General features: G+C 49.0%; 1 protein-coding gene across 6 annotated transcripts in view; it reads right to left on the bottom strand.

Moving 5' to 3' along the window:
* Positions 1-7,886: 7,886 nt before the first annotated feature.
* The window catches only part of LOC144155484 (uncharacterized), a 234,114-nt gene continuing 219,671 nt past the window's right edge, over positions 7,887-22,329 (bottom strand). For all 6 annotated transcript variants that reach the window (XM_077686955.1, XM_077686957.1, XM_077686959.1 and 3 more), the window contains one exon: positions 7,887-19,439. In XM_077686955.1, the coding sequence (XP_077543081.1) occupies positions 18,368-19,439 (1,072 nt within the window). In that variant the 3' untranslated portion in view covers positions 7,887-18,367. The remainder of the gene's footprint in view (positions 19,440-22,329) is intronic.

The raw sequence follows: 22,329 nt of genomic DNA on the forward strand, positions 1-22,329 counted from the left end.
ACATTTCCAAGACTGCGGAGCGCTCGCCGCAGGGCCCAGAAACAGTTCACCTGCAGCTTACCTGGTTGTTGGCAGGAGGTGGCTCCTTCCTGAGGGAGGGTCGGCAGGAAGCGGCGCGGGCAGTCCTTACCCGCTGTGGCGTGCGGTTGTGACCGCAGTTGGCACATGGCACTCATGGTCCGTGGATGGAGAGGATTGGCCACAGTCTGGATTCTTGGAGTTCTCTGTTTGGGGACGCACGTCCATGCGCTGGCCAAGCTCACCACACACGCGGCAAACCTGTCGAGATGGGCAAATGGTCGGCAAGTGAGGAGGGCGTTGTCCACCTTCACCTAGGAAGGCACATAGAGCCCTTGGAAAGTGAGATGCACCACGCGGGTGTGATCCATGAATCTGTCGTGAATGAGGGTCGGTAATTTGTGCTGTCGAGGTCCGATTTGGCTCACCCAGGTGTCAGATGAGACGTCTAGACGTCCGGCGTCCGATGATGTTGGTATTTCAGGCAGTGCTAATGTAGATCCGCTGATTGGCGATCATCAAGCGGGAGCCGAAGCGAAGCTCGTATGGTTGCGTCAGCCCCGTGGTGGCGAATCCTGTTTAGGTGCCCAGATTTTTTAAAAGTTTACATCGGCACACTTCAAAAACTCCTACAAGAGCAGAGTGCCGGTCAGCTATTCATCACCCCGCGGAGCGCGCGGTCCTTACCATACTGGGATGCACCGTCCACTACCGCGACAGCATTTAAGGCCCCGAAACACATTCAGTCCCATAATTTGGGCTCACATTAGTGTAGCACCCATATGACGGCACATTAATCAAGTCTACAACGGCGGCTGGCGACAGAGACAGTAAGACTTCTATTGAAGTAACACGCAGGCAACCCGGACACACAATACACCGACGTCGCGAAGTATCAGCGCCGACAAGCGCACGTCTTGATCGACATAGATTTCACTGGAACGACCATGGCGTCCACATCTAGTGCAGGCACAGGACCCCACCGCGGCAGAAAAGGCAACCCTAGCGGCCACCAGAACCTCGAACGACGCAGTCACCGTCCTCACCGACTACCACCAGGCCTGCCGAAACTATCGAGACGGCTGCATCTCTCGTCTGCACTTAAACTTCTTCCACGTAAAGCGACTGTCCCTTGTATCCGCACAGTGTGGGCTCCAGACCGCGCCTGCCACCCCGGGGAGGAGGCGGCTGAAGCCACCGCCCAAGAAATCGTTCTCCGCGGGCGTTCCCGACGTGGAGCGACGGCTCGAATTTATTCCCTATATCCTCAGCCTTCCCGTCTCCAGCAGACGCACAGACGTCCTCCACTACTACCGCCAACGTCGCTTCGTCTACCACGCTCTCCACCCGCCCCTTAATACCAGCGATGCCCGCCTATGGCACCGGCTTCAAACCCAGACCTACTTCAACTCGACTGCCCCCCACTACATATCCCCCACCTTCACGACCACCCGAAATGCACCATACCCAATACCACGTATCACTTTTCATGGGAATTTCCCGACCGTCCGGATCCCACCCCTTCCCCCTCCCCGGAGCAGTGTGAGGAGGAGGAAATCTTTGTATTGAACGTGGTGTCCGGCGGGAGTGACTCCTCAGTTCAGGAGTCAATGTGCCGTCTTCGCCCGCGCAGCTCTCTCTCTCTCCTCCAGAAGAGCCTGGTCGGGAAGGTGCGAGTTAGATAGCATGATCGCCCTCTGCTCGGGGGTTGGGGAAGGGGTGGGTTCTCCTTGCATTCCCAGTTGGTGTGAGGGAGTGTGCCTGGTTGTCCACAAAATTCGCATAGAGGATCGTACTGGGTAGGAAATAGTAAATTCATTTGAAGTAACCTGAGAGTGGTTTTGTGCGTTTCGTCAGCTGTGGGTGAGGGGCTGGGAGAGCTTTACCGTTTACATTGTAATAATGCGGGCTAACTAGCGCTTAGCTCGAGCTTCACGTAAGCCCGATCTGTAGGGGGCAGTGCATTGGCTACGGCCTGCGGCTTTCGGGACTAAGCAGATGCCACCCACCTTTTTTTTATTGTCTTTTTCTTTTGGCTCCAGTAACCGTTATTGAAAAACAACATCGACAACGATTACGACGAGAACGATGGGGTCCTGAAAGGTTCCGAAGAACGGGCAACGAACAACTTCACTGCAAACCTGATACGATGTACCCTACACTTTATATACAATGCGCTGCTCCAGACGTTCAGACCAACGTGCACGTAAAAGACGTCGTGCAGCAAGGTTCCAACACAGCAAATTTACCGCAATCGTGACGTTACGTGCTCTAGACATTTGAGCCGAATATCAATTTTTCACGTACAACAGAAAGATCACAATTACGTTGCAAATTCTTCAGTACCTTTTTGAGCATTACTTTACACCGACCGCTGCTAATAGTGCAGTGCGCGGGGTCCTAGCTCACAGGGCGGTGCAGGGATCGCATGTGCGCCGCTGGTATCACGGCGTATGTGCCGCACATGCTAAATTAACAAAAAAAAAAATGAAAGAGGTGCTTTGCCAGTTTCGAAATATTGTATAAGTAGTAGTAAATTCTCGGTTTGGAGCGACAACTTTGGGTTATAGTGTTCGGAAGATTGTATACAGTCATCTTAATCGCAAAGCGTTGCGTTAAGAGCGGCCGCTGTAGGCCGTTATACATTGGGAGGGATCCTGTGTGGATTTTTAACAGTGGAGCTGTCCAAGCTGGATCTCGGTCCGGTGGCGTTAGTAAAAAAAAAATACTGAGGAAAAAAAAACAATTCCTCCGGCGCGAGGCCCCCGGCACAACCATCCCGCAGCTGCGTAGGCGGATCCAAGCCTCGCCTAGCTATGACGTCACTGCGCCGACGCGGCGACTTCGTGTCGCCGCGACGAGCACATCGTTGAGGCTCCTGCAAAAGATGGGTCGGCCGAAGAAGCATGTAACTCCCGAGGAATAAGAAGCGCAGAGCGAACGCCGTCGTGTCGCTGCTTGTTAACATACCAGACGGCTAGGATATGTAACTGCGAGTATCGCGCCGAATGCACCGCGCCCGCGGTTCTTACACCGTGGCCGCGCCTAAACGGCAGCGAAGAGCGGAAGATCCCGAGTACCGCGCTCGTGATGTGGAGTACAAGCGGAATCGCCGGCGAAGCAGCCCAGGACTTCGAGTAATGGACAACTTACAGACATCAAGGTGGCAAATCCATGGGTGGCGCGAAAGGACGGTTCTAGCGCGAAATCCTGAGCACCGAGTTTAGCCACAGCTGCCGCGTCTGCGATAGGCTGTGGTTTGCTAACAAAACTTAGCAAAGCCTCGCAAAACCTAGCAAAACTTACCAAAACTGGAAGAAGCTAGGTAGACCCCAACTCCGCTGTTTCTCCAGTCCTGCACCGCTAATGCAAGCTGCGCCTTTCTGTTTTTTTTTTTTTAATTTTTATTTCCCGCGACCCTACGTACCGCGTTTATGCGCCCCGGAGCAAAAACAACTACTATTGGGAAGTAGTAAGTGCTTAGGCCTTTCTCTATGAACTCAACGAAGAAACCGGCTTGACCGTCTGGAGCGTTTCATGTGTCACACTTTCGCGGCACATGAATATGCTAATAATAGAAGAATAATTTTTGTACGTGGCAGCGTCTATTGCCCACTAAAAATGGCATTCCCAGCAATGCATCCGTGTATAATAGCGGAGCCGGCTTTAAAGGGTCTTAATTGGAGTGTTCTGTAGGAATGCAGTTTGTGGTATGGAGGTATTTATTAATAGACCCTAGGGCCTTCATAACTTGATATCAGGCTGCTTATAATGTTCCTGAAGCAATGTCTTCCTAGAAAAGTATTTTTATACCAGGGAAGCCGGCTTTAAAGGGGCTTGCATTCCCAGCTTTCTCGCTAAAAACACCGACCAAGCACGAATCTAGCAAAACCACAGCAGAAATAAGATATGCCGCACAAAGCCGGAAGTCGACTTGGATGTTAACATTTAAAAAGTCTTTGCAGAACTCTAAATAGTTTTTGTGTAATTTGTTAAAAGCTACTGCCCACACATTTCAATGCGATAGTGTTCGCGGATATGGAACCTGGCACGTGCTAACTTTGGAACTGCGAAAAAAGTTTTCGCCTTCTATATTAGCTGTGCGAAAATATTTGCATTACCCTGAAAAGCTCCAAGGTAACCACTTCTGAAAGAACTTTGCTGAGCCGGAAAGCTGCGCCGAATCGCTCCAGAGGGATGCATGGATCATATGAAGGTATTCATTTATAGATCCTAGTGCAGTGGCGGATCCGAGGGGAGGGGGCGGTTGGGCGATCGACACCGCCCCCCCCCCCCCCCCCCCCACACACACACCAAGCCACTAACTAATCCATCCCCCCCCCCCCCCCTTCCACACCCCTCGACACTGATTTTTCGGCACGTGTATTTTTTACACCGCGGCGGGGACCATCGCTGTCTGCGGCGAGCACAGCACCCCTCACTTATAACTTTTTGTTAGGCGTGATATTGGCCAGCACAACCTCCGTCTTAGTGGCAGCGTGCTAATCGTTTACCCCACAGCCAATTTTCTTGCCTTTAAAGCGTACCAGCGCGGCAGCGAGGAGGGAGCCTGTTTTAAACTGGTCACATGGTCGTCTGAAGTATGTTGATGAAACAAGCAGATGGTGGGCAACTAAAAACAAATCATGACATTTTCGTTGGTTGCGCCTTCTCCACCCCCCCTCATCAGTATCATGGCACCACTCCCCCCCCCCCCCCCCCCCCCCCCCCCCCACACACACACGCAAAAAAATAGGCACCTGAATCCGCCCCTGTCCTAGTGCCTTCAGGCTGCTTACTTTTACCTAAAAACGTCTTCTCAGCGACACACGTGTGTATAGTAGTGAAACTGACTTTTAGAAGGCTAGGTATACAGCAGAACAGCTGGCACATTTATACGACGGCTCCCACTTGGGGATTTCTGCCATTTTTTTATCGCGCACTTTTCAGCAGCGGCGCAAGCGTCGTTCTGCCCTCATCTGCTCACTGTCAACTGGCTCTGTTGACGTCGGCAGTTCTCATTAACTAGCGTTGTATGCAACACGCTTACGCGCTACCATACTCGTCTGTGTTTATAATTTTTGTTTAATAAGGTGTCTTGTGATACGCCTTGTGATAACGCATGAACGCATCTCTCGTAAATGTCGGTGTAGGCCGCTTGAGTGTGCAGCTTCGATTTGCAGCTCGCAGCTGCACACCGCGAGTTGACAAACGACACCACAGGGCGATTTCGCCAATTTTTGCAAAGGAATATTAGCCGTCGGACTGCCTTTGACGCTTTTAGTGGATCATATGTCCCTTAGTTTTCTGAACTTTAAAATACGAATAAAAAAAAAAGTCGGCGCCATCTCGCCCTGCGAAAGTTCAGCGCAGCTGTTGTAGACCACTACACATGCTGACGGGGTATGGTATGAAATGTTCCTCATTGTCTCGGCGGGCTAGTCGCCTGCACTCGTCTTCTCTGGCGGCAAATGCTGGGTCCTGACGCATGCGCTCGGAGTCTTGGGCGAGAACTGCTGGGTCCTGCCCAGCCTGACGCATGCGCTAGCCCTCGAATGACGTCAACCCCCCTTCCGAGAGCAGCTGCAAGCCTAATCATTACCAGTACACATGAGGGGTCCCATTGTTCACCGGCGCCTTATCATCCATCATGCGGTTTCGAGGCTTGTTTTGTGTTTTTTTTTATTTACACGAATACTGAGCTCTATGCTGCACGCCTTATTAGACTGCGCTAGGCGTCCTGGGCGAGAACTACTGGGTCCTGCCCGGGTTTTTTGTTTACGACACGAAATTTTCCGACCAACGAGAGGCTAACAGCTTCGCTGTATAAAGAAAAACAGTCTCCCGTGCACTCCGCACAGACGGCTAAAAGCGAAGCTGTGGCGTGCGGCCTGTGTTTTACGCATGACGAGTGGCCTACCCATTTGGAAGTAACGTGATGCCCGTGTTTGCCATCGCCACGTTGACGCTGCTCCGCCCGCGCCACCCGCCCGCCCCTGCCCGCCGAAGTCGCCTGACCTGTGCTTCACGCAGTAGCTCGCTGCGCGCGCGATCTGCTGCGAGGAAAACTCTTTTTCGCTCCCTCCGATGCGCCGTTCCCTCTTGTCAGGGTCGGTAGGTGCGAGAGTGCAGCTATGTCATCTATAAACCCAGCGAATCTCTCTCCTTTAACTTCCAAGTTCTAACTCCTCTCCAGCCGCTTCTAAAATCCAACTCCTCTCCAACGTGGTTATTTTCGCGCATACGCTTGCTGTTGTGCCACAGGAGTTTTCCTCGCGCACGGGACTGCCGTATTTTTCTTTCGCCTAGCCACATAAAGCTTCGCTTTAAAATTTGTAAGGCACGTATATTCCCCGAAAGTAATTCCTAAATTGCCTGAAAATTCGGTTCTTGTTGACATTAATTAATGCCAAAATTGATAACCAATACTTCCTTTATTGTAACCTAGTTCTTGTAGTTTCAAAACTGCCAACGCAGTAAATTTTGTTTTAAGCTAGCAGATTTCTTAAAAGTTAAGCACCAGAACCGTCCTTGATGCCTCCCGGTGTACCTGTACTTGCAAACACAGGATTTGTCGGTAAGGCAATGCACCTTACGAACTCCATCGCCGCAGGCGCGGTATTTGTGCCATGAAATAAAATTACAACGAAGCTGTGAATGACACATGTAGAAATTATTTTAGTAAAAATGAAGCGCTTTGCAATTTATAATTATTTCCGACGCGAAGTAATGAGGAATCTGCTCCACCACACGTTTACGGTTCCGGAAGGCCAACATAGTTTCAAGAAATTGTGAAAGTGCTTAGAATTATGGCTTTTTCCTTCAAATTATGCCGCTCGCAGGTCGAAACCCTCTCAGAAATGAAGCGAGAACAGTATGCAGTGTTTAAAAATTTACATGAATTTACCACAGACACTTCAATGAGGCCAACTTTTGCACCAAAGACGAAATTTGAAACGACGCTTGCGAAGTGGAAGTTTTTTCCGAGACACTATTTTGGCGTATGTCAATTGGCATGACAGGATACAAGCAATATATTTTAAAGTAAATTCGGTGATAGACTGTTACCCAGCTGGGACGCTTTACTATGAATGACCCAGCCTTACGAATGAAGCGACGGAGAACGAGATAACGAGGCATTCATTTTACTTACGCTGACTCCATAATGCTGACTATGAAATTACACCATAATGCACATTTCTTGCTGGAGGCGACTAACAGAACTGTGTTGTGCATGGCGCTACGTGCTGCATGGCTTCGCCGGAGAAAGCTTTAGGACCCCATTCGGCAAGCAAGTTGGACGTTCAACTTACCATTTCAGTTACATATTCATTCGCTCTGCATTAAATCATTTTGAGTGAAACTTCTAAACACACCGCGATAAATCCAAGCTACTCAGTGCGTCAGAAATTGGGTGCATAGTATAGTACCTGCATTTTGTGGTGGTGACCTGTTTATTGGCGGAATTTGCGGAAGCTGCCAAGAGCGACCAGTCCATTTATTTTCCTGGCACCTCTTTCTCCTGGAAGTTCACTTTCCGTGGATACAAGTTTTCTCTCAGTCCTCCTCTTTTTTTAATTTTTCTTCCTTCTATGATTAGCGTAGTGGCAGCTCAAACGCACCCCTCCACCACTGTTTTTTTCGTGAGCAGAAGCAGCGCATTGCGTTCATCGACCACCAGAGTAAAGAGCGTGTATGACAGGAAATATGAAGAGTCTTGTCCAGCATGCGTTGCGTTAGCAGGGATGGTTTTTCGGACCGGACTAATTCCATCCCGGGAAGGTGAACTACCCGGGCCCAGACTGGCCAAGGTTCGCAGCAAAACGAGCCCAAGTTCAGGTCACAAAGATGGCACGGGTTTGCAAAGATACCGGCAACAGTTTTATTATCATGTACACACAAGCAGTGCACAATTTCGTAAAAGGCTTGTAAAACGCACAGATGTAACAACACACTGACAAAAGCACGTCGACCGCCGAATGAATGGGGGCCACCTTCCGTTGAAAAATATCCTCTCGCTCTGTCCCGGTCGGCCACGTGAAATGCACATGTAGGTATAGAGTATAGAGTACAACAGACTACGCGCAGGCGCGTAATAGCAATGTGTTTTCTTCCCAAGGAGCTCGCTGGCCGTTCGCCTCTGGCAGCGCAGATGATCGCGGCAGTATCTTGTCAATTCAAAATCGCTCGCCCCCCTTCCCCTTCCCGCCTCGGAGGCCCTACCGAGCCGCCCGCAGTGTTGTTCAGTGCTCCGACTGCTTCCACGGAAGTCAGAGTCCCTACAGCAGCGAAGCTGGGAAGGTATGTGACGACAGCGACAGCGCGCAAATCCTGGCCCGAACTAAGTGCACCCAAGGCACGCTACGCCTCGAACGGCCATCACTTGCATCGAGCCGCCGCCGCCGCAGCAGGGCGAGTGGAAGCACCGTTCAACCGTGCGGCTCCTCGGCTATTGTGGACGCAGCTCACGAAGCGAAGCGTCGTCATGTCGGCCTAACTTGGAGCCGGCGCGCGGCGTTCGGGCGCCCCAGGCACGTGCCCGGGCGGGCATGTTGGCGCGCGTGTTTCTGAAAGACCGTTTGCGTTCACCTGCGCGCGTTCTGCTATGCGGTAATCCCTTCCACCGCATGCCTAAATGTATATTAGCTTCTTGCTACAAACACGCACACACACCGACACGTACATAGAAATAAACTCAAAGCTCACAGAAGACAACCGTAGCGAAGCGCTACGGTACAGAACAAATCGCGGTCTGTAAGAGACGCCTGAATGTACAAACATCCACAAACATGAGCATGCGCGCACACTTGTATAAGCCGACAAAAAAATATAGACCACATGCTAGAGTATACAAACAACAACCGTTTCTGGGCGTCAGACTGGCGACAGTATTTGTACAGTGTTGCACTCGTGGGCTACACACAATTCGCGCTCCTTCTACGGAGTGCTGGGAGAGCGCCTCTTTACAGAAGATAAATTGGGACCCAGCTTGTGTTTTCTTGAGGATGGCAACGTTTTTCGTAGCTTGTGATGAAACCGATCATTTGGACCACTTCGGTAGACAGAATGAGCAATCGAAGTTTGTAGTTAAGTTCCCACTCCTTGCTGGATCCTCGCTTTGGCAGATGGGATGTTTTTAGCACTTGATACAGCGGTACTTTTTATTCGACGCATTAGGTCGAGCTAAAGGCGCAATATCCTTGTTTTTCAACAGCATCCTTACTTCTGCCGGAAGGATTTGATCGGCTCTAGCACTCTTAATGCGCACGTTTTCACCTTGACTGGGCCATCTTTGCACTTTCACTAACATTCAACAAGCATTTCTGTTCTATTACTATAAGTCAAAACGCTAGATGTATGATGCTCCATTTACTTTATAGACCACCACTAAAACAATCGATTTATTGTGGTGCCTAGGTGAACTTTTACGTGCCTTTCTGAGTGTTCGCAAACTAAGATACTTTAGCTTGTGTGGTTGTGTGCTTAAGTTGACTTTTGAACAGTTCGAAGGTATCTAGACAGCGGCTGATATTCGCAAGGCTTTCACAGGCATTTCATGCCGTTCTGGTGGATTACGCAACTTTTTTTTGCCGCCTTCGTATGCTCAAGTTTAATCTTTGTTTAGCTTTACAAAGTTGCGTAATTATGGGACGTTCGTTACCCCTTGGTCGTCACATCATATTCAGCCTCCAATGTATGACTTTGTTAAGTGTTATCACGTAGCGCTTCCCTGTTTAGTGCCATCCCGAGCAAGGCAATGAGCCCAAAAAGCTGCTTTTTTTTTACCTAGTTTACCCCAAATACGCTTGTTTCCAGCGCAGATGTAATTTTTTTTTAGATTACGTCAAGCGGAAAAACTGTTTTTGCGGCAATATGCCAGTCGTTCAGTTACAGAAATAAAACGTTGACTGTGTGTAAGCTCCCTACGCGTCTATTTTTAAATATGTATTATTTCCTAGGCGCACATCATCGGCTGGAAGGAATCATGAATACACTAAACACGCTGTAAAGGCGCACACTGCGTCGTTCAGTACGCTACACATATGTAAAAAAAGAGAAAAAAGCCACAACCTATAGCAATTTTTTTTTCTTTTGTATATTCGCCAGCGAGGGGCGAACTGTGGACGGCGATGTATTTCTCCGCGTCTCTATGTACTGCGGGCACGTGGGGCTAAGATGGACACTGTAGTGATGCGCTCGAAAGGATGTGCGTTCCCAAGTGGGCAATGAGGGTGGGCCTCGTTAAAAGAGTCGCTCTCGACTGACCTCGAGCGTGGGCGCAATGCCGACCCGTCTCAGCCCACATCGCGACCGCATTCGTTCCTCGCGAAGTGACCTGTGCAGTGTCGCGGGGCTTATTGGTGCTATGCCCCCGAGATTCGCAGACAGCTCCGTATGCGATGATACGCGGGTGAAACGAAAAGGGCCTGGATATCACCGCATTCTCGCTATGATCGTGCTGCACTCCTTAGCTACTTGTTGCACCGGAGTTTGTTGTCGACTGTTTGTTGCCATGCTGTTTCATCCCAGGTGCAATGAACGTGGCATGAAGGCCTAGCTGCCCCATCGGTTCAATGCTCACGCGCAACAATGCTCACGCGCAACATAGCTGCCATGACCTATAGCTCCTGCACCGCGGATGACCAGACAAACAAAAAAATGCATGCGGATCAACAGTCTAGCGAGCGATGGATGTGTTGACACATTTAAACTGGCTAAATAAAGTGCAGGAAATAATTCGAATCCAGAGCGTTTATGCGCAGAAAAAAAAAAAAAAAAACTTGACAATTAGACGTGTGGGCCGGGTTGGGGTGCTTCAGCTACACTTAAACTAAACCATAATTTCCTTCGCTATCTCGCCCATTTCGCTTTCTGCATATTGTGTCCATTTGAAGTGCGGTCGCTGGTACCAAGAATAAGTGAGCGACCTCGTCACAACACTTCGACCCCTTGTGCACAGCAGGTGCTCAAGTGTTGTCACCTATTCTCTCTCTTCTTCGCATTTTTTCAGTTTTCATAGCACTTCTGTTTTCGACGCGAGAGTCACACCTGTAGCACTACACAGATGTTTTACATTAGGCATAAGTGAACGTCGCTCGACTAGTCCTACAGCAATTCCGAAGGTTCTGAATTATGAGAGTGCACTTTGGCTCGACGAGGGTGACGGCTGGCGGCAAGTTCGCATTTCACCAGAAAGCTTGCGTGAATCCTTAAATGAGCGCTGGAACGGTGGCGCGAAAGCGGAGTAGCGCTAGCGACGTGCTCGCAACAAGGCACTGCCCCCTGTGGCGTCAGGAGCCGGGTGGGAAGCCATGGAGAGCCTTTGAGATGGCCCCAACTGCCCGCTGCGTGCAGTCAAGGCACGGGCATGGGAACCATTTAAGGCCATGGCGGCCACGAGCGGTAGAGGTCTGTCGCAGCAACGTCACAGGTGTTCACTTTTTAATGCCACCAGTTTGGCGTAAGTTCGCTTTTTTAGGACGTAAAAATAGTTTTGGAACTATAAATACACTCTCTACATTGAACAGAATCATACGAACGCAAACAGTGCAGCGCTGCTGTCGACTAAAAACGAGTGGGCTTACGTAAGTGCGTCCAGTACGCACGTTGGATGGATGGATTAGGGTCTCAACACACAGTCGCTGCTTTTTTCTGGATCACGGATTTGGCGCCGCTCTGGCCGATTTACCCCTCACATACACGGCACAAACTGGGACGTCAACTTTGGGCGTTATTCCCTAAACCTCGATGGACTTCAGGTGTTGGTTCTTATCCTATGAATATGACTACTTCGGAGCTCTTGTTAGCGCTATGCAGGTTTGTCCTCGCTGGCTTTCAACCGCAACAAGGTGCCTGGTGTTGCAAAAATATCGCCATACAGCTAGCTGGTGTACTTGATAATCATGCGACATTACAGAAATGCAGCCGTTATTCTATTGTGACGATCTAAGGGTCTGAATATTTCGCACCTAACAGACCCACGGATTCAATATTGCATAGTCGCTCAAACGGGATGGAACCGGAAGCTAAAACAAGTACCGGCCAGTGGAATACTTTATGATATGTTCTTAAGGGAAAAAAAGGAGGTTTTAGCTATGTCAGTCACCGGGTCATCGAAGCCAACGGCATCAAGAACTAGGGAAACCGTCTTTGTGGAAGTCAAGTAAGGGCTCACAAAATGCTCATAAGCAGCCCGCCTCAGGCAGCTTGCGAAAGCTTCAACGATCGCTTTCTCCGGCTCTAAAAATCACGCTAGCTTATTAAACTGTAAGTAACGTGCATCAGTGACTCCGCAAGACATAAAAGCGCCATAAAAAGGGATCCATGACTTCTGCGCTCGCACGAAGAAAACAGCGGGGTTGAAGAATTATGTGCACTCTTGGTGCTAGCTCGCAGCTTGTTTATTCCTTAAAACTCCTAGCAGTATTTAAACTGAATGGTCTGCAAGCATAGCACAAACTACCAAAAGAAACCTTTCTCGCCCGTCATTCACTAAAATCTGCCTTCTATTGTCCTTAAAGTATGAGCGTGCGTCGTTTTCTGACCCCAAGTTCGGTCTTTATTGGGTGATATAGAACCCGGAATTGCATGGATAATCTTTTTTCTACCATCCCCGGTGTCGCTGTTTCACTAGGTGTTCTGCTACGCTTCTGGACTCATCGTGGTTTTTCGTAAGTGAGCACTGCGACATGATGTGCCTATTTCTTCACCCGATAATTTCTTCCGTAAACGTTGCTCTGAAGAATTCATTTTAACGTAGCCCAATATCAGTCTTAACGTGAAACAAAAAAAGGAGTGAACGGTATGAACTATTTTGAACAGTTCGAGGCAGCTCCACGTCCATCAATGACAATTAACAGGAAGTCATATTCTTGCCACAAGTGTCACTCTTGTCTAATGCACACAAAAGCAATCACGCCACGACGTGGCAGTTTTCTTTCGAGAAGTTTCGACCCCGTAGAGGTCAACTCCCGCCCTTGCTACAGAGCTCATATTTTGTAAGGCAAAAGAACACATCAAGCCCCGTAAGGACGCACTACTTCTTTTGTTCTTACGAAGCTACAGTGCATCTGCGAAGTTCGTATGTCGCATCGTGGTGCAGGAATGTGCTTGGCCCTGTTGGCAGATCTAGGTGTTAATGTCCACCTACTGTCTCTGAATACGCACATCCTGTTAGTCTTAGGAGGCAGAAGTCTTCGACGTATATACCGTTTTTTTTTTCGATTCTAAGCACCCCCAGATTCTGAGCACCCTCCCCTACTTTCGGGGGAAAAAATGGGAAAAACAGTTTGCATGCGAATCTAAGCACCTCGTTTTCTAAGCAATCATGGCAAGGTGGATTTCATACGCCCGGAAGCGGGCCTGAGTTAACATTGGTGCCAACTCATTTATGAAGTTTTGAATTACAAACCACTTCAACGGAACAGAAGGCGACCTGCTGGGGTAAAGTAGCACAGCGGACTCGAATGGAAGTGAGGGTGACTGAGTATCCGACGTAAGCGGTGGGTTCTCTGCCTGTACCTATTTTAAATGCAGAGCATTTCAGTAACTCACGATGTCACCCGCGTTGACGTCCGTAGTCGTAGTCCGCACCCCTCCCCCTACACTATATAAAAGAAAATACTATACGGCGCCTGGTTTCGATCCCTCGACCCTGCGGGCGGAACGAAATGTACATGGTGCTCTACCCACTGCGCCACAAAGCCGACACAGAATGGGAGGCTACGAACGCGCCTTATATCCTTGACTCATTCAAACTACGTCAAGAAGCTGCTGATACAACGCATTCACTACCACCAACTCCCCAAACACTAAGCGTTAACGCAATACACCCACCCCCTATGCGACGCATTTACTCGAGTCCCCCTCGCGGGGAGATGGGCCCAATTTTTTTCTTTTTCTTTTACTTGTTGACAACTAAAACATTATTACTCGCGCCCGTCTCATTGAGGTACGGCCGCGCAAAAAAGTTGCAGGGCGGGGGGCGAGGGGGGGGGGGGGGGGATTTAGTTTTATGACCTTGGAAAAAAAAGGGGTGCTTAGAATCGAGTAAATACGGTAAGTTGCCGAACTTGGCTTTAGAATCAGGGCCCTATGTGCATCCTGATCTCCCTCCTTCGTAGTAAATTATGAGTAAGCGCACTGCCGCGGCATCTAGGGAATGAAACTGAACTTTACTAAACACTTACTTTTAATAACACAATTTATTCAATAAAATTTGCTTAAGCAGGAAACATGAATTCAAGAACTTTTTTTCTAATGTTTCCTAGACATTTTCTCTATGGCTAACGGAAGCAGCCCCAGACAGCTTATTACTACTTGAACTTTCTGTCGACAGATAGCAGGCTAATATGTGCGCCCCGGTTTGCCCCCAGGGTAACGGACAAACCAGAGATTACTTTTCGATGTGTAGGCCCCATGGAGAGTTTCGCAACTCCTTATATTGAATGACGTTGTCCGAAAGGAGCGGGATAAAAGAGGATATCATCGAACATAACTATTCCCTAAATATTTTGTGGGAATGTTTTGCGCCATATCAGCACACGATAGGGATGATATCCCTGGTCTCCAATCCCCGTAGTGAAATAAAGGGAGAGAATAAACTGAAGTAAAATTAAAAATGGTATCAAATCAAGAGAACCAGATTCATATGCAATAGATGCAAAGCATTATTTTTTTTCATTCAGATTAAAGCAATACGTGAAACTATACCATTACACCAATAAAATGCAAACCTTAACATACTTGGCAATGTTTTAAACATGGTTTTCCGTGTATCTCAATCCCAGTAAGACTACTGCATGTCAGGTAGCTGCTTCCTGTAGGCCGCAGTTGAGCTGCAATCCTGAAAACCTGCGTCTAAGAAGATGAGTGGCGCGAGTGAAGGGCGACGGAAATTCATACCTGCATCGTATATCTGGTTGGGCAAGCCATCTCCAACAAATTTGTACTCTACGTAGTTCACAGCAAAATGTTATGCGTAAATAACATTATCGTTTTTCGCGACGTTGTTGCTGAAGCTTCCACCTAGTAAGAGGCAATTCCTATAAATTTCGTCTGTTTTGGTCTTCTGTTAATTGCTCCAGTAGTTACCGCGTAAAGGTCTCCTCCAGCCTTTTTTGCTTGAGAATGGCTTACTACATTTGACAGTTGACACCTTCCCTCCTCCTCTTCCACGCCCCATAAGATCCCATCAGCTTGAGTGAAAAAGACCGCATAACGAGACGATTCAAGAAAAGGGTGAATATTAGAGAACTGTGAAGGAAAGTTTGAAGGAAAGTCGTGAAGGAAAGTCGATTAACATTAGAGAACTCTGTTCAGCATTTTTGTAAATTACTTTAGGGCTGCAATTAATGTCTGCACATGACGCCTCGGCGGTTAACTGAGGGCGACAGCATTCATTGGCCTCTTTGTCTTGTGGTTTAGCGACCGTCTGGTTTTCGACGATATTAGGACATGAACTCAGCATGGCTATCCCAACCCGGCGAATATAAACGCTCGGACGCATTGCAGCGATTGGACGAACGAGCACGAGAACACTGTGTGCGCTTCACTCCGCCCACACATGTTATCACGTTAGGGCTTTTTTAGCAATGCCGAGGTTGCGCTGCATACTTCATTCATATTGGTAACGTGCCTGACAGACAACATTACTCTCCGAAGTACATTATTGATCCGTCAAAGCCAAGGATAATGTCCTTCTTATACAAGAAGTTGAATATGAATGACTGACCAGGTGACTGACAGCAACGAGACAATGAACCGTACGAGACAAACCAGTAAAAAATGCAGTTAGTACGCAACAAGTAAAAAAACAGAAGCTAATCACATCTAACCCTCCTCTTATTCATCGTATCCACGGAAGCTGAATGTCAGCGATTTTTTCCATTCGACCTTGCCACAAAACCTCTAGTTGCAGAAAGATACCTCTAGGAGTGCCGGGGCTACTGCGGGGACAAGTGACCTTCATAATAGCCTGATCCAAATGCTATTCCTTTTCACCTGTTATTAAGTCAGGTAATGTAGATATATGCGGCACATATATTATATTCAAGTGCGAGTCAACTGCGCGGAAGCTCTGGTGCTCTAGCCAAACATTGCTTCTTTTGCATGTGTGCGTGTGTGCGTCGAGGAACCAATGATTACAGTTACCAATGATTACAAAGCCCTCTAGGGCCAGCGCTGTTTTTAATCAACCTAGCATTAGTACCTGCCTAATAGACGTTGAACAGTTGTATTTCGTTCGGTTCGGGTTAAACTTCGTGATATCGGAGAAAATATCGGCTCGTAAACCTCATGTGTTCGGCTGTGTTCCCGGTCGATTTGCTGTTCTGTAATCACTGCGGTTGCTGAAAAAGATACACAGCTCGGTTGACTACACGGGGTCTGTTCTTTCATTCTTAAGGCTGAATAAACAAGCATCAGCTCCTTGGTGGCTGGACGCAACGTCGCTAAACTGCTCCAATCGTGACACCCTTGCCGCGAAAGCCTAAAAAATAAAAAGTTGAAATAGCGGAAAGCAAAGCGGTTCTCCTCAATTCTGGCTCATTGTAGTTGCAGAAATGAGCTCATTTCCCCTGTCTTCGTCTCAAGGAGCACCTGCATGCTGACGGGTGACGTTGTTGCGAGCCTTAGCTGCTAGAATTCGAACCGACGCATGGTCACAGGCACTTCAGTGGCGTTTACCTTCCTTTGATGCACTCTTCAAACAACTCTTGTTAGTGCAGACTTTGAAATTTCGGGCTTTCTAGATTTCTCTTTATTGTCGTAAGTCGGAAAACTAGAGCTTTGGGAAATGGTTTGGCACTGTGGTTGCCTCCCAACCTAGGTGGTTGCGGAGAAACCGTTTTTCGATGTCTACATGGCGGATGTTTGAGAAGACCTCTGCTCTTGTACGCCTATGTAGCAATACTGCGTCGTACCCAAAGAACAGAAGAAACACTTTTTTTCAAAAATAGAGCTTATCTTTCTGGTTTTTGGGCAGAGTTTCAAGTCTAGGGCTTTATTTAAATGCAACTCACTGTAGAACTTCAGGACTAAACAGGCGGCAGCCTGCCCCAACCATTTGTACGGAAAGGCTAAAATCTGGTAATCGCCATAAAAAGCTGTATTGACGACGCTGATGCTGCTTTGGCAACGGTATAACTTAGTGGGGGCTCTGTAACCCTATTTTCAGCGACAATACTGAAGCTTGGGCCCTAGGGAGCCCAAGGTATAAATAATCGTCGCGCTTGCCCTGAATGGATGTCATTGGTTTTAAAGACAGACGCTTAAAAAAAAAAAAAAACACGCCGGATGACATATTAACATCAAGACATCTCGAACTATTCTTGTTTTTCTGGGCAAATTTCAACTTTGTGTCTAAGTGCCTTCAAATCCAAGTCATTGCGCCTAACCATGCATAAAAATTTCTGTCGATTCGTCTATTATGAGTGTTTAGGTCCAAAAATCATTAAGGGAATTCAGAATGAGCGACATTAGCCTTGGAGTGACCTGCTATGTGGAGCGCGCCTGTAGGCATACGAAAACAAAACTAGATTTCTATCTTGCGTCGCTGATATCGAGAGACAGAAGCCAACTGGCGCTTTGTAAGGAATGTGGGCATAACCGACATATCGCACTGCCCGTCTGCAAGCGATGGAAATATAATGCATTTATTTTGACTACTATGTTGTTGAGGCTTTCAAACACATGTTGATTTCTGCCTAAAAACTAAATTTGTAATAACGACGGCTCTTCGCTTTGCCCATGACTGCGGACAGTAGAAGCTGACCGTCGCTAAGTTCAATTGGGACTGCTCCCAGTTTTATAATTCAGTGTGTTCACTTCAACTCCGCTTAAGCCAATTTTATCGCGTTAGAAAGCAAACTAACGGTTCCATTTACACGCTTCTGGTCATAGGGTCGCCTTGATCGGAATGCAAAATATGACAAACATTCTACACATTCTATACCTTTTCCCCATATTTCTCTTGTATTTTTTTTTTCGGCGCCTCAAACTCCTTAAAGAACAACAACACACATAATTCGACCCGTGGCACACAGATCATTAGATACGTTGAGTAGGACGGGGATGAGAAACAGAACTGAACGTAAGTACACTTCTTCAATGACACAAATGTCTGGACCGTTGAGATATATGCGTTCAGGGCACATGCTTTCACGGGCTGCGGCCGACTCTAACGCTCACGAAATACTGAGAAGACAGCCAGAGCACGGGTAGCGTCCCGCATCCCTGTTAGCGCGGCAGCGAAGCGGAGCTCGGTGGGTTCACCGCGAAGAGGTGCGCGTCTGCGCCGTAGCACCACACTCGAAGATGGCCCTCTCTCGAACGGCCAACGGCGGGCCAGCTAGAGGTCGTAGCTGCAGTGCAGGCCTTTTCCCTGGACGCAGTGCTTGACCGCCGCCTGGCTGGAGTCCTTTTTGGCGGAATAAATGTTCATGGCGGGAATAATGTGCACCCGGAGGCCGACACTAGAGCCCTGTGGGCCGATGCGCTGCTCTCGTGAGGGCCTCGAGAAGGTCACGTGGCTCTTGCAGCAGCAGTAGAAGAACAGCTTGTTGAACGCCACGCGGAACGTCCGGTGCGTGGCTGCGTACACGTAGCTGTACAGGCAGGAGTGCGAGAGCGCCAGCCACCAGGCCACATCGACCAAGTGCTGCGGCACTTGGCGGCTGAGCGAGGCGGCCGCGAGCGCCACGCCGGGCACCCACATGGCCAGCGTGAGCAGGTACACGGCCACGTGGCTCTTGAGCAGCTCTAGCGCCGCGCTGTCCGGCTCGCGGCGCCGCGCGCGGGCCAGGGCCAAGCCAAAGCCCAGCACGGTGAGCAGCACGGGCAGCAGCAGGCACAGCGCCGCCACGGCCGCCTGCAGCGGCACATTGCTGGCGGGCGGGCCGCCCCCGCCGCTGCAGAAGGTGGGGCCCAGGCCGAGGCCGCGCTGCCCCAGGGCCACAGTGGCCGCGATGGCCCAGCTGGCCAGCGAGGCGGCCAGCACGGCCCCGCGCGAGCAGCGCAGCGCCAGGCCCTGGCTGGCCGCCAGGCAGGCGAAGGACAGCAGGCTGGCCACCAGGCAGACCACCAGCAGCGCCCACTGGAAGTGGCACAGGCCCGGGTCGCGCGTCACGCCCGCCAGGATGGCCACGCACGTGGACGGCAGCAGCAACGCCGATACGAGCAGGTGCGCCAGCGCCGACGACACGAGGAAGGCGTTGCAGCGCGTGCGCAGCGGCTCCATCACGATCACGGCACTGATGACGAACACGCCGCCCAGCGAGCCGGCCGCCGATACGCACGAGAGCAGCGTTAGCCGCACGGCCGCGCTCTGGCCGGGGGTGCCGTCCTCGTCGCGGGTCCAGCTGGCCACCGAGCCATTGGGGCCCGTCGCCATCGGGTCCGGTAGGCCGGCCGCTCCGTCTCTCCTGCGTCAACAGCCGCATTCGTTAATCTCAAACCCTGTACCCCTTTAAGCACGCGGTGCAGGGATCTATCTGCTAAGCTAGGGGCAGATACCTCCGTCCTCCAGATATTTTAGCAGTCTTCCCACACCATTGCGACCCGTGTACGACTGGTACATCCCCTTACCTAATGTATATATATATATATATATATATATATATATATATATATATATATATATATATATATATATATATATATATATATATATATATATATATATATATATATATATATATATATATATATATATATATATATAGAAAATAAGGGTTGGCAGTCAAGAAAACCTCGGAAAGCAAAGGGGAGGTTGTGGTGGGTCATAGAAAGAGATCAAGAATTGTTTGAGTCGAAAAGAAAGTGGTGAAAAAATGCCCGCGGGGTGGGATCCGAACCCACGACCCGCAGGGTGGGATCCGAACCCACGACCCGCAGGGTGGGATCCGAAGCCACGAACCCGCCGGGTGGGATCCGAATCCCACCCGGCGGGCGTTTTTTCACCACTTTCTTTTCGACTCAAACAATTCTTGATCTCTTTCTATGACCCACCACAACCTCCCCTTTGCTTTCCGAGGTTTTCTTGACTGCCAACCCTTATTTTCTGTCTTATTTCACGGAGCCCCTCATTTCCCATTATATATATATATATATATATATATACCATGAGTAAATAGTCGGACGGAGACACGACAAGAACAATAACTCAGAAGTTTACTCACGTATCGACAACAGCACTTGCCTTCATCAGAGTACAGTTACACCACATTGCTGTCATAAAGACTTAGATTACATTTCTTGTACCCCATTACGGCAAACGGTGAGAAAGATGGGAAGATGTTTCGGAACGCGCGTGTATGTATACAGTCGGGCTATGCTCGTGGGGCAACAAGAGAGCAAGGAGGGAATGAGGGGAAAAACGCTGACTTGAGACTGCAGGTATCCTGATTGCACTAGAAGACCCACACAAAACAAGGCGTAAGGACCGATACACGTGGGCGGCACGTGCAGGAACGATGCAAGTGCGCGTACAACTCTGAACAATGTTAGACCAAAAAAGAAGAGAAAAGCCGTGTACACAAAAGGATAATCAACGGGAGACAGGTCTCGACGGGTACATACAGTCAATAAAGGAATATTGCAGTTGATTATCTATATTATATACGTTTGGTCTGTCACAGCAAACACAATTCGACATCAGTAAGGCATCCGAAATGTAAAAGCAAGGTGTGGGTTCAGTCCCCACTCTGGGCACATGCTTTTTGCCAATCTCTTTCCTACAAAAAGATGTAATGCGCTAACTGCACTAATCGCAATATTAAAAACCCAAACTATTCCCCTATGCCTCCCTTGATGTTATAGACTTCTGGCTTTCACTTCTGTATGTCTTCAATAAGCCCGTCATTCCTAACCATATTAATGTGTAAGTATATATATATATATATATATATATATATATATATATATATATATATATATATATATATATATATATATATATATATATATATATATATATATATATTTGAACTCAGAAGGTCCCCTTCACTCCGAATAGTCAGAGTGGCGCTGACTACCACCCCCAAGCGCAGGAAAGAATGAGCATAAATACCTAGGAGAGTGTAGGGGAGCACAGCCCCGCTGTTAGCGTGGTGTTTATCGCACCAGACGCTTATTCTGGACACGCTTATTCACGCAAACCACGCGACAAGCGACAGCCTGACATTTCAGCTGCAACTACACCGACTAGCGTCACCTAAGCTCGCTTTTTCTCTTTCATCTTCCCGCCAACAATTTCATTCTTTTCAGCGCGTTCGAAATGCGTCTCGTGCGCGTTCCTGTTTATCGGGCGTGATTAGGGGGTTTGATATCTACAATGCAACGCCCTTTAATATTTTTTTCCGTGCGGTAGTTCTACTGCGAATAAATATATGTCAACACCCCCAGTTTTCATTCAGGTGAGGCCGCTTTACTCGGCGCAGCTGCAGCGCTCCTCCTCGCCACCGTCGACCCCCCTTTCGCCACTTTTTTTTTTTCCTCTTCACCACCGATTCCTCCTTCAGAGTTGCGTAATCGGCTGATAACAGCGGTAGCGCCGTTACCAGCCGTTACGAGAGCAACTTGTCCGCTTGGAACACCGACGTGAGCCGATAATGCTTCTTCAGCATGAAAGGCTTTCCGCGCGTTATTTTCGCCGGTGTATCTCACACCTAACACGCGCCCATTACCGGTTCCCGGTTTGTGCGTGCATAGGTTGGGGTTGGAAGCATGGGTCGTGCAAGCACAGCTAGGCTTCATGCCGCTGCTGATGACATGTCTATTGAGTGGTGGGAAATTTAAATGTAGTATCACGGCTCAATGCGACCTGTCAGCTGACACCCGGGTCGAGCGGTTTGGCTGTGGGTTGGTGTGTTACACAGAGGGTAAGATGCTTACGACAGGAAAGAGAAACGGACAGCCATATGTCTGTCCGCTAGAATCAAGCTCGAGTCATTTCAGCTTTGAGCTCCCTGTGGGATGGACGTGTGTCGTTCGCTCGGATTAAGAACAGCGGGAATGGAAGGAGCGTCTGCCGCAACTGAAACGCGAATGTGCGTCAAAACGAAAATCCGCTGCCCCACCGATCTCTCCGCAAGTTCCAGCTCGTCGAGTAGCTGCGAACCCCTCCCGGATGAACAGCAACTTGCCTGCTTGAAACGGCGACGCGAGCTAATATTTCTTATTCATCTTTAAGGGCTTTCAGAGCAACATTTTTGACAGTGTCTTTCACTTCTAAGCACGCGCACATAACCGGTTGCCGGTTTATGCGTGCACGGGTTGGGAGTGGAGGGTAGGGGGGGGGGGGGGGGTTGGCAT

Source organism: Haemaphysalis longicornis, unplaced genomic scaffold, assembly GCF_048455015.1.
Source record: "Haemaphysalis longicornis isolate Haplotype H1 unplaced genomic scaffold, Haemaphysalis longicornis Haplotype H1 scaffold_1, whole genome shotgun sequence".
Lineage (NCBI taxonomy): Eukaryota > Metazoa > Arthropoda > Arachnida > Ixodida > Ixodidae > Haemaphysalis > Haemaphysalis longicornis.